Raw genomic sequence first — 11846 nt, 5'->3', positions numbered from 1 at the left:
TTTTGCTTGAAGCTTCTCTAATCTTTGTATTTGAAATAAGATTGAACAATGATCCATGATCCCTAAACTATGCTCATTTTTGAACTTTCACATATAGATACTGAATATGATATCGATCCTGAATATGATATTTTCTCTATTTCATATATCTAAAATACAATTGTAATGAGTTACTAAATGTAAATTTCACAATAGATATAAGTAATGTGGATGGATTGAGAAGAAAATATGGCACGAGTAATCTAAGACACCAAGAAATTGATAGTAGTATGTTGAAATGAATTATTGTGCTAATAATCAGAGATAGATAGCTGGAGATTCATGCATATCCAATTGTTTCCTAGGTGGCAAACAATATGGATATATGATGCTCTTTCTATCAGTGTTTGGGAAAAGTGGATAATTCTGAATAACATGGTGGGGAGGAAAGCATGAGATATGGCTGGGAGAGAAAGACTTGTGTAATCTGGGACTTTGGAATGGCAACTTGTATGTGCATGAAGTTCATGAAATTTAGGATTATTTTAAATTATTTCTCTCTCGTGGTAATGAAACAGAGCTCATATTTGTTGTGTAAATATTTTCACGAGCGTTATATTGAGAACGTCTTGTATGAAAAAAAGTGTAGATGGATGTTTTAGTTGAGTGGGTGTAAGGGTCCTCACATCATATAAATAACGTGATGATATTCCTTTTTCCTCTTTGGTGGTTCGCATCTAGCTTTCCTTTTTCACAACTCTCAAAGGGAAAGAGAGATTTCAAATTCAAACCCATTTTAGATTTCAAATATTTGAGATTATGCTCTTTTACTTAGTTTTATTGTCAAAATCAAACGACACATCATTTATTAAAAATAAGAAAAAAATAAAATAGTATAGTATAAAGTAAAATGGTTATTCGCACGACAGAATATAATTCGTGGAATTAAATGCGTATTTTTTTTTTAGGTTTTTAGCTTTTACCTCTGTTTTTTTATCATTGGAGCTTTTTAACTTTGACCGGACAAAATGGAGTGGGGCTGTAAAACCTGCAGTTAAATAAAAACGGGTTTTATGGATGTTACACGTGTTGCGTATGCATTGGAGCAGTAAAATACAAAAATAATGTCTGAAGCAAAGAATAAATTGAAATAATGGAACTGCCGTATGTTCATTATTGGCCATCATCACATTACTTTATAGACATAGTATCTAGGTGTATTATAAAACTTTTTTACTAAAATACTAAAATTAAATAAAATCAAATTTGAGTAGTGCAAAACAAAATTACAAAGGGTAGAGTCTAAAGTCTAAACAATGGTAATCTTATACTCTCCCTCTATTCTAGATAGTCGAGGCATTTTTTTTTAGAATATGAGAATTATGAAATTGAATTGTTAAAAATTAAAGATAATGAAGTTTTATAAGAGAGGACTAAAGAAATAAAGAGTAAAGTATGAAAAAAAGATAAAATTTGTGATAAAAAAGAAATAACTTAATTACCTTGATTTCTTAAAACAATATCAAAAAGAATACGATTAAACAACCTTGGGACAAAATGTATGTATGAGTCCGAGATTGTTTTACAAATTAGATTATGGAGTATAAAATAGATCAAAATTCGAAATGCCATCAAGAATTTGAATAAGTATGATTATGCCACCATTTCAAATTTATATAAGTAGCCGTGTATAATATTATACTCCTTTCGTCCCTGAATATGTATCCTGACGGATTTTAAGAAATGTAATATAAAGCGAGTTGAATAAGTTAGTGGAAATGTGTGTCCTACTTTTAAATACTCTATAAGTTTATACTCCTTCCATTTCTAAATAATATGCACTTTGGGTGTGGTACAAGTTTTAATATAAAATTGGTAAAGTAAGATAGATTTAGAGAGAAAAAGTAATACTAGTAAAATATTATTAGTAGAAAATATGTCCCAACTTATTAGAGAGAAAAGAATTTCTAAAATTAGTTTGTACATATTATTATGAGATAGATTAAGAATAAAAAAATGCATATTATATAAGGAGAAAAATAATAAACTGTAAATGAAAATGAATTAGTTCAATATTAGATTCACTCCTAGAAATGATAAAAGATAAAATGGGATAATATGTGATATATTAAAATAGAAAATTGGAACGCTTTTTTAATATCACAATCTATCATTGTGGTGGGGTTGGGGATTATTAACTGTATATAAAGTGGGTGGGACCAAAACAAACAAGATATTGGGCCATGTATACTAATTTTCCTCTTTAAATTTAGTGAAATGGGTCCCTTAGAGGCCACAGCAAAATAATACAATTGCCAGTTTTAACAATAATACAACCTCTATGAAGCTACTCTCTCACAATGGATATGGTTAGGCCGTGACCATCTTTAATGATACACTAAAATCTAAAATCGGATAGGTATTTAGTTTCAATAGTACTCAAAAACCAATTCTATTTTTGGTTTTTGAGAAAAAAAATACCTATTTTTAGGTTTACACTAAACCAATACTAAGAGTTTTTCAAATTTTGTGAGTAAAAAAGGCATAATATAGAGAATATTCTTTTAAGTGTGAGTTTAGTGTAAATGGTTGGAGTAAAATCAATATTTAGCGTGAGATTTACACTAAAATGAGTTTGAGTTTAGTGGAATGGTTGGAGATGCATTTACAAAGTCGGGGATGCAATGTTTTCTCCATTCATTATATCAGAGCAATTCATCTCAAAATAAAATAAAAGATTAATCCAAACCTGAGTCGACAGAAGCGGGGGCGACCATGGTGGATTTCCAGCAAGGAAAAGAGAAATACTCCCTCCGTTCCATAAGAATACACACTCTTTTCCTTTTAATTCATCCCACAAGATTATGCACTTTCTAACTTTTAAAAGTTGTTTATCTCTAATGAGGTGAGACTCATTCTCCACTAACAATAGTTTAATTATTTTTCCTCTCTACCTTTTTCTTACTTTACTAATTTTACATTAAAATTCATACTAAACCCAAAGTGCATATTCTTTGTGGACGGGGGGAGTATATAGATAGAGTATATAATCATTTAGTTTTTTCAACTTGCTTCTCAAAACAGTTACTCACTCTGTCTCATTAAATATGCAACATTTGAGAATCGGTACGAATTTTTATATAGTGTTATTTTGTAAGTAATTAAGAAAGAGTAAAATAAAAGAGATGAAAAAGTAGAGATAGAAATGTTTCCATTTTAGGAAACGTCTCATTTTTAATGGGACAAACTAAAAAGGAAAACGTTTAATTTCTAACGGGGCAGAGTGAGTAGTTGTTACTTGTTACACGTTTTCATGTAATATTATGTCCGTTTACAAAAAATACTCATGTTTTGGGATATTGGTCCCAAGGGGTGTGTTATATTGATAACTTTTTAAGTTGTTAACTCTGCTAACTCATCAACACAGTGTATTAAAAATGTTAAAACAATGATATTAAAATGTCAACACATATTGTCAACACAAATTATTGAAATGTCAACAAAATAAGGTGTTGACATTTTAATGTCACCGTGTTAATATTTTTAATACACTGTGTTGATGAGTTAGTAGAGTTAACAATTGATCACACCCTTGGTCCTAAAATCATAAACTTTGGTCAAAGTTTATATTTTAGAATATCACAAACTTTGCAATTTGTTTGGTTTTTCCAAACTGACCCAAATAAGATATTTTTATCAAAATCTTATTTTACGTGAGCAACCACGATACATTTTATTTTAATCCACTTTTTAAGTTCATAACAAGTAGGATAAAAAAAAAGTCACGTAGAAAACAACATTCATTTAATCGTGTCAAGTATGATAAACAAACCTCATAAGTTAGTCAAATTTGGTGATAAGCATGCCGTGAGAAACACCAAACGAATTGCAAAGTTTGTAATATTCTAGACCAATTTTAAAGTTTGTGGGAAATACTAAACTTTGACCAAAGTTTATGGTTTTAGGGACCAATATCCCTCATGTTTTTTAGCATTACTTATTTTGGAATGTCCACTAAAATTAGTCGTTATCTATTTATAGTAGAAAAAAATTATGTGCTAAGGTGTGTCCCATTTTACACTAACCACATTTCAACTACTTTTTTCTCTATATTTATCTTAGTTTATCAATTGTGCATTAAAATTCGTGTCATGCATAACCAATATTATTTTTTGTGGACTAAGGTAGTACTCCCCCCGTCCTATAAAAATACAGACTTTTTGTACAACACCAATTTTAATGCATAATTAGTAAAATATTAGAGAGGAAAATAAATAATTAGAGTATTATTAGTGAAAATATGACCTGCCTCATTAGAATGAAAAAAAATACCCAAAATAAGAAAATGGACTATTTTTATGGAATGAACTAAAATAGAAAAAATGTCTATTTTTCTGGAATGGTGCGAGTAAGAATAGCATTTGAATATGAATAATCCATAATTTCATCTAATGAACTTATTAAACTATAGCATTTGAGTATTATATTTCATGAAGCACTTTAACTATTTTTTTATTTTACTAAAAATTATATTAAAATTCTTAATGCCCATAATTAAGAGTATTTTTTATGAAGATAATTATTATTTTTGCTATATGAATTTGAATATGATTTCCAATAATTTTATCTAATGGACATAAAGTGTGTGAATTGAGCCCAACTCCAAATTGAAAAGGCTAAAAATTGGCCGCTTAAATTTAAGCCCAATTAATGATTCTACGCCAGACTTGAATTTCGTCGGGGAGAGAGGTGCAAAGAGGCCGTCCATAATTCCGCTGCGACAGCTGTCCGGCGATACCATTTACGCTCCACTCCGCCTTCGTGGGTAATACTCCACTAAGCCCTAATTTCTGAAGTTCTGCTTATAATTTAGCTATTTTCATGATTCTACACAGAAATGCTAATGCTGTGAAATCATGAATATGTGATTTTGTCCTTTGTTACTTCATATTATTTAGGTTGTGATTTTGAATTGGCTTGTTGCATTTCTTAGCATTTAGGTTAGAGGATTTTTGAAATTTGCTTTGGATCACCTGCCTTATTGCTGGTAAAGAGTTGCCGAAGACTAATAAAACTAGTAATCATAAGCAAATTTCAAACAATAAGGATCACCTACAACAACTTATGATTTCTGCTTGGCCTCATGATACTCAACCCTGACAACAAATCTTTCCTTATGCTGTTTGTGTGCATTATACGGCATATAACATCAAGTTTAGCCACCATTCTTCTCCTAGCAATTGATTGATATTATTAGCTTCCCAGCTGATGATGCTCAAGCAGCAGTTGTCGGCTGATTGGATGCAATTCATCAAATCTTCTAAATTATTTGTTTCTCTTAAGTTAAAAGTTTGTATCTAATTAAGATGCCACATACAGTGCCACAAGTTTGCTGAAAAGCAGCTTTGATTCTGGAGAATCTATTGCTGGAGCCTCAGAATAAGCCTAAGCTGCTAGGCTACGATAATGCGTTTGCAGAAATGCTCTTCTCCGAGACAAGCCACACTGACACATTTGCTCGGATAATACACGAATTGACATCTCGTCCCAGCAACAAAATCACACATGCTCGTGGTATTTGGGGCATGTAATACGAGCCTGCTTCTCAATAGGCTCAATTGGTTAGTTTCTTCATCTCTATAGCTCTACTGTAATTTTAGTACATTAAGCTGGTCTTTTCTTCACATATATATATATGGTTATTTCTAATAAACTGTACGAATTCATGTGTGGTGTATGAATGTCTCAATTTCTAAGCACCTTGAATAAGTGTAACGATGGTTGACTTTCAATCAGTTATAGGAGCTGCTGTTGAGACTAGAGAAGTAGTAGATGATCTGGAGTAACGTTCGATGAGAAGCAGCACCCTAACCGCCTTCCTCTGCAGATGCCTCTCATCACATAAACTGTGAGAAGCGAGCTGTCCGAGAGGCGCTCTCGCCATTGCACCGTACAAATCTACCATCTCCGTTGACACGAAAACTCTCTCCAAAAGGATCAGCGCCTCTGTTTTCAGTGACTCTGAACCCCATCTCAGCACCTCTATTGTTGGTCCGATTGCCCCGTACTCATGCAGCACTGCTGCCCCCCTCTGAGGTGAATCCTCCTGAACGAGCGTGGACAGCGTCTGGATCGCCTCATAGGCCGTGGCGTGGACCTTATCCTGCACCACCCGAACCAGATCAGGTAACGCACCTCCCTCCAACAAACAGAACGTCGTGCTCAGACTGCAGGAGCCTCCATGCACCGGGCACACTGCAGCTCGTGCCTGAGGGAAGCATGACCAGAACCAGCCATGCTTCTTTCTGTGCAGCTCGCTCAGCTCTGGAGTTCGCACTGAGAGGTCGCCTAGCAGAGCTGCAGCTCTGGCACTAGCTGTGACTGAGCCGGCTCTGAGAAGTCCAGTGAGAAGAGGAAACGCGTTCAACTCAACCACGACGCGCTGCGACTTGAGATTCGTGGGATCGGTGAACCTGAATAGTGCACTCAGAGCATTCTCCTTGGCTTCCCCTGTTCCTGATCTTATGATCTGGATTATCGCCTTTAGCCCTCCCAGCTCTATTAACTTCTCCGTTAACGACGTTTCTGACTTGGGGAGGTTGGCGAGCAGACCGGCTGCAGCCCTCTGCACGTCGCCCTTCTCAGAATTCTCAAGGAATCCGACCAAAGCCTCGAGGCGCCTAGGCTTAAGAAGATACTCCACCACTCCCTCTGGCTCATGCTGGGAGAAAAGGAACACGAGGTTGATCGCCAGCTCGCGTATCTCCTGGTTGGAGTCGTCGAGCAGAGCTAGAACAACAGAAATGCCACTACATGAAACAACTGCAGACTTCACCAGCCCGGCCTCGGACTGACAGATGCCAACGAGGGCTCGCAGGGCAGGCTTCCTGATTGAGTCTAGCGAATTGAGGTTCTGTTGGATCGCGAGCAGATTGGCAGTGACCGACTTCAGCTCGAGCTGGCCTTCATCTTCGTCCACCAGAAACGTCGTTCCATCGCCATTGGCAGATAGGTTTGCAAGAATCTCTGCACATCTTGCAGTGACCGCGGGGAGGATGTGAGGCGAGGAGAGCAGCTTCACCACGAAAGAAACGCCACCACTGCCACAGATGAGATGTTTGTTGCCCCGGAAGGTGGAGAGCTTCACGAGGGCGTGCAGGGAAACCTCCTTCGACTCAACGCCTCCGGTTGCCATCTCCAGCAGGGGTGGAATCACCCCCTCCTCACCAAGTAACTTGATCTTCTCATCATCCAGTTCTAAGCTAACAAGTTCTTTCACCATTGAGATTCTTTCTAGTACTGATCCTGTTAGAGAAATGTCATAAGATTCTGCAACAAAGATTCTTCGAACAGTTTTTAACGATTGGAGATCGAACTAACCTTGGACCACCTTATTTATCATTGGTCTGAACCAGTTCACTCTAGCCGCCTTGAGAATGTTGTCATCTTCTTCACACAGTTTTAACAGTATTTCCTCTGCTAATTTAGACCCATTCTTGACTACAGAAACAAGAAGTGGAATTATCTCATCGCATTGCTGAGAAAGCCTCTTGCAGCACGATGTGTTCCAGCTCGATCTATCAAGCAAAACCTCGTAAAGAAGCCCAACTGCAGCCTCCGAGATGCTCGCATCCAATCCTAAGCACATCACAATCTTCTCAATCCCTCCTTTCTCTAGGATGATAGCCTGCAATGAAGTCGAAGTCAGATAACATACATATGTCGAATCAACGCTCAAAAACATCAGCAACCAAATAAACTGACCTTGTTTCTAGCATGCCCCTCTATGATATCCTTCAAGGTCACCAACACCTTCTTCCTCACAGCCTCAGTGATCCTACTCTCGAGCAAGGCAATGACACCCTCTGTCAGCCCTCCAATTGAAATCCAATCCTTGTTGATCGAGTTCTCTGCAACGAGCTCCTTCATCCAATCAAGAGCCTCCACGACACGCTCCTCGTTTGATGTGATCATTGCCTTGCAAGACCTAATCTTGAGGCAGTAGTTCAGCTCCCTCCACTCCTGTATGGACTGCCTCAGCTGAATGTTAGGCCTCCATGAGAAATCTTGAAGATCCTCCCCCGTCTCCGGATCTGACTTCTCACCCCGTTGGAACCACGCCTCAAGTGCCAACCTTTCACACGCAGTCCCCGTGCAGAGGCTCACAGGATCAGCCATCACACAACCGGTTATGCAGCAGTAGAAAGCCTTAAACGGCTCGATGTATTCCTCTCTCGGATCGTACCTTTCGATCACCTTGACCCTCTGCATATACTGGTTGCTCACCTCCTCATAATCCCGCGCAGCATCTGCACGGGAAAGCAACTCAATCACCTGTTCCAGAAAGAAGACCTCAGCCCTCTCCTTCCTATTCGCAGCTTCCTCCTTTTCCCTCTTGAAGCCGGCTAGCTCCCTGCTGATCTCCGAGGGCTCAACTGGGACGCCCACGGCCCGTGCTATATCCCTGAGCATATCATTGGCAAACTCTTTATCAAATGCCTGATCAGAGATGCCCTGATTCAGCTTGTCAACAATCTGGAGGCGGGCGTGGGAGGCCTCAAACTCGGCCCGTTGCATCTCGTGCTGCAGCCTATGCACCTGGTCGGAGATCCCAGACAGGACTTCAACGTTGGCGAGGGAGAGAGCGGCCAAGGAATCACCAATCTCTCTAGTGACATCCTGTATCTCCTTGACAATGTGCCTGCATTTTACTAAGAGGTAGAAGCGCGCTCGCCCTTTGTACTTTTCGACCAAGGCGTGGGCCTTCTTGACGTTGGTCTCGAGCGACTCCAGCGCCTGCCTTGCAACGGGGGAGTCGTTCAGCTGCTGTGACTGCAGCTCCTTCAAGACGGGCTCGATGTCAAGGAGATGCTTGGCTAGGGCACGGAAGCTTTCCTTCTCGAACACCACGTCCTTGGCGGCTTGGCTGATCTTGATGATCTGATTGGAGAGAACGGCCAAGATTGTTCCAATCGGTATGAGCTCAGTCATCTTGATCACTATCTCTTATTGCTGCCTCATTCAATCTTTACTTTTCTATCAGAAACAACTCCTCCTATACATATATATGGTGTTAAATAGTAAAATGTTGTTGAATGATAGAGCTACAAGCTTTATTTAACAAGCATTGAGCATGAAATTAAACATACAAATTCCCAGAAAAAGGAAAACTCCAATGAAAAGAAGAAATGAGATAGTAGTACATGGGATAGAAGAAAATCACAGAAGACAATAATTCTCAAGGAATGAAATTTTTACAATAGAGCTTATTAGAAATCTACCTTGAACTTGAAGAAACACAAAATACTTGATTTTGGAGCCTTTGATGGAAAATGAAAAGCCCCATTTTGTGTATATAAAAAGAATTGTTTCATTGTTTAGAGTTTAGACTGAGTTGACTTGAAAAGTCCTTAAGTCTTCGGTGATTTTGTGTTTCACTTTCTTAATAAAGGAAAAGCGCGTTACAGCATTTATTTATTTTAATTAAATTAATTAAACAACTTAGGTCAAGTCGTGTAATTTCTATTTTTTTGCTTGTAAATTTATCACGATATTCTTTGCCGAATGAAAAAGAGTTTGAATCAAGATTTTCATATACTCGGTCTAATGCAAAATTTATATTTGAAAGATTGTCCTCTATATATAGAAAATATTGAATAAATCTGAGAGTTTTTTAAAAATTTACAAGATTGCCATTTTTAAAGGAAAATTGTCTATCGGTGCAAACTACTTTATTAATTAATTATTAATTAATTAATAATTCTCCTTCAAGCTGTGCGATTCAATTAATGTTTGCCTTTTTTTTCTGTGAATAGCAGTAGTGATGGAAACCTGTTTGCCTTTTTTTCTCCTTTCAGATCATGTAAATTTGATAACTATTTATCTCATTCACATGATTGATGCTTAGAAAGGATACTCTCAACACTTGAAAATCCAACACATTTATTATTGAACTAAAAAAAGTTACAAAGTTTATTAAACAAGAAAACCAAATCAGAAAAAGAGCATATGACAGTGAATCAAACATAGGCATCTGGATTCTGAATGAGGAAAGCTTCAACAGCCTTGTACATTCCCAACACCCTCTCTTTCCCTGCCTTCACTTCCTCCTCTTTCAGGCTGAACTCCCCGGCAGTGTAGTACTTGCTCGTCACCTTGGAAACCGACCCCCCATCGCCCGACTCCTCCAACTTAACCTCGTACGTTATCTTCTCTAACTTCTCCGCCAAAGCATCTCCTTCCACCAACGTGTAGCAATAAGTCAGTGTCTTCTCGTCCAGTTCGTCCACACGGTATTTCACACACTTGAGAGGGCTACCTGCACGCCCGTCGTGCTTAAACTTAATTTACCTCAGCAATCTACTACTACTAATACATAGGGAACAACGAGAACACGAAAACTGACCTTCAGCAAAGTTGATCTGCTTGATGCTCCCAGCACCTCCGTCACCTTGTGTGATCTCAATGCTTTTTATGGCCTGTGGCAGGAGCTTCGGGATCAAATTGTGGGAATCAACGATCGAGGCCTTGAAGATCCTCGATGGGGCAACTGGGGAAGTGTATTCATCACAAAATGTGGTCACACCCATGATTCTTTGTATAACTGAATGAAGGATTTCTTTTATGACTTATTTGGGATGAGTGAGTAAGATGGAGAAAGCAAGTGTATTTATATGTGCAATTTTGAGTTGTTGAATGATTCCAAATTTTGTCTTTAAACTGCAGACCGCCAAACTTATACTATTACTACTCAAAAAAAAGTTTAAAACAGATTATGCAAGACAAAAAAGAGCATATCTTGAGCTTTGCTCAATTCCAAACACAAATTAAAGATTTAGAATAAACACCATCTTCATTACACACATTTGATGTATCATTTGTCATCCAATTCTTTTTTCTTTTATTCTAAATTAGAGGTTGATCCAAAATACATGGGTAGTTCTCCATCTAGATCAAAAAAACATGTTGCCGTATTGCATCCAGATCAATCTACTATCTCGATTTCTCATTCACCAGAAGTTAGTATACTTGGTTGATGCCATTCTTTACTCACAATCAAGTGTTTTATAATGTGACAGATCTCCCTACCTTCCAGAGAGCATGCAAAGTTTTGGATCCATACATAATATCGTTCGTTGATATACTGCTCTCGCAATATTTTGAAACTTGTCTTGTTCGCAGGGGAGCAATCAAGAGTTTAACTTAACGTTGCATTGGCATGTGATGCCAAAAACGGGCATATAGGTAGGCAAAGTAATGGCGCTTGGGCTAGTTCGATAGATGATTGCTCTATTTTACTTATGGAAGAAAAAGCAGAGTTGTTATGTCAACAAAAAATACATAAATACTACATAACTGTTTGGAGTAATTCTATAGTTTAACATTATGTGATGTGTCTTTGGATTGACTGCATCACACACCAACACTATACGTGATCTTCGATAACAAGAAAAATAAGCGAATTTGGCTAATCAACTGGACTCGTACATTAGAATATGAAATCCCCACAACTAAAAGAAATGCATACACAGTCAAATAAGATTCAAGCAAGGATTGTCCAACACAACTACGCTGTAGTAAGATATGGGTTAGGGGAGGGGCGGAAAACATCGATCCAAGACTGAAAAGATGAGAGAACAAGTCATATATACGGAAGCTGGTGATGAGGAGAAAAGACACAAGTCAATCTAGGTAGCGTATCTCCTTCAAGAATCCCATCTGTGGAATTGCTGAGGGTCAACTGGGCCAGGCAGCTTGAAAGAGATGCAGCAAAGATTCTGACTTCGCATCTCAGATACTTGAGACCATTTCTCCACTCTTCTTTCACTCCTTTTATGATCACCGTGCCATCACTCTCAACTTCACGG

General features: G+C 37.9%; 3 protein-coding genes across 3 annotated transcripts in view; 1 reads left to right on the top strand and 2 right to left on the bottom strand.

The window, feature by feature from the left end:
* LOC125206905 (uncharacterized) overlaps positions 1 to 125 on the top strand; it is a 1861-nt gene extending 1736 nt beyond the window's left edge. The window contains exon 3 of the mRNA XM_048106123.2: positions 1 to 125. This exon is cut by the window's left edge and continues 606 nt beyond it. The gene's annotated coding sequence lies outside the window, so the exon portion shown is untranslated.
* A 5582-nt stretch (positions 126 to 5707) lies between these two features.
* Positions 5708 to 9361, bottom strand: LOC125201447 (U-box domain-containing protein 44-like). Its single transcript, XM_048099560.2, has 4 exons — positions 9261 to 9361; positions 7744 to 9034; positions 7360 to 7666; positions 5708 to 7284 (listed from the first exon to the last, which is right to left on the bottom strand). The coding sequence occupies exons 2-4, from the start codon at positions 8968 to 8970 to the stop codon at positions 5768 to 5770; spliced, it is 3051 nt and encodes a 1016-aa protein (XP_047955517.1). The 5' UTR covers positions 8971 to 9034; positions 9261 to 9361; the 3' UTR covers positions 5708 to 5767.
* A 465-nt stretch (positions 9362 to 9826) lies between these two features.
* LOC125201449 (major allergen Pru ar 1-like) lies at positions 9827 to 10675 on the bottom strand. Its single transcript, XM_048099562.2, has 2 exons — positions 10385 to 10675; positions 9827 to 10297 (listed from the first exon to the last, which is right to left on the bottom strand). The coding sequence occupies exons 1-2, from the start codon at positions 10566 to 10568 to the stop codon at positions 9999 to 10001; spliced, it is 483 nt and encodes a 160-aa protein (XP_047955519.1). The 5' UTR covers positions 10569 to 10675; the 3' UTR covers positions 9827 to 9998.
* Between the last annotated feature and the right edge of the window lie 1171 nt (positions 10676 to 11846).

The sequence above is a fragment of the Salvia hispanica genome, chromosome 2 (genome assembly GCF_029641045.1).
Source record: "Salvia hispanica isolate PSC_SH4W2 chromosome 2, Shi_PSC_v1, whole genome shotgun sequence".
In the NCBI taxonomy this organism is placed as follows: Eukaryota; Viridiplantae; Streptophyta; class Magnoliopsida; order Lamiales; family Lamiaceae; genus Salvia; species Salvia hispanica.
This window is presented reverse-complemented; position numbering and strand designations above follow the sequence as displayed.

What these genes read in the sequence shown, in the direction of transcription:
- LOC125201447 (XM_048099560.2), bottom strand. Translation starts at nt 8,970, where the DNA reads ATGACTGAGCTCATACCGATTGGAACAATCTTGGCCGTTCTCTCCAAT. An exon ending in AGGGGCATGCTAGAAACAAG is followed by an intron (nt 7,667 to 7,743) that starts GTCAGTTTATTT and finishes ACTTCATTGCAG; the next exon opens with GCTATCATCCTAGAGAAAGG. An exon ending in GATAAATAAGGTGGTCCAAG is followed by an intron (nt 7,285 to 7,359) that starts GTTAGTTCGATC and finishes TTTCTCTAACAG; the next exon opens with GATCAGTACTAGAAAGAATC.
- LOC125201449 (XM_048099562.2), bottom strand. Translation starts at nt 10,568, where the DNA reads ATGGGTGTGACCACATTTTGTGATGAATACACTTCCCCAGTTGCCCCA. An exon ending in GCAGATCAACTTTGCTGAAG is followed by an intron (nt 10,298 to 10,384) that starts GTCAGTTTTCGT and finishes ACGGGCGTGCAG; the next exon opens with GTAGCCCTCTCAAGTGTGTG.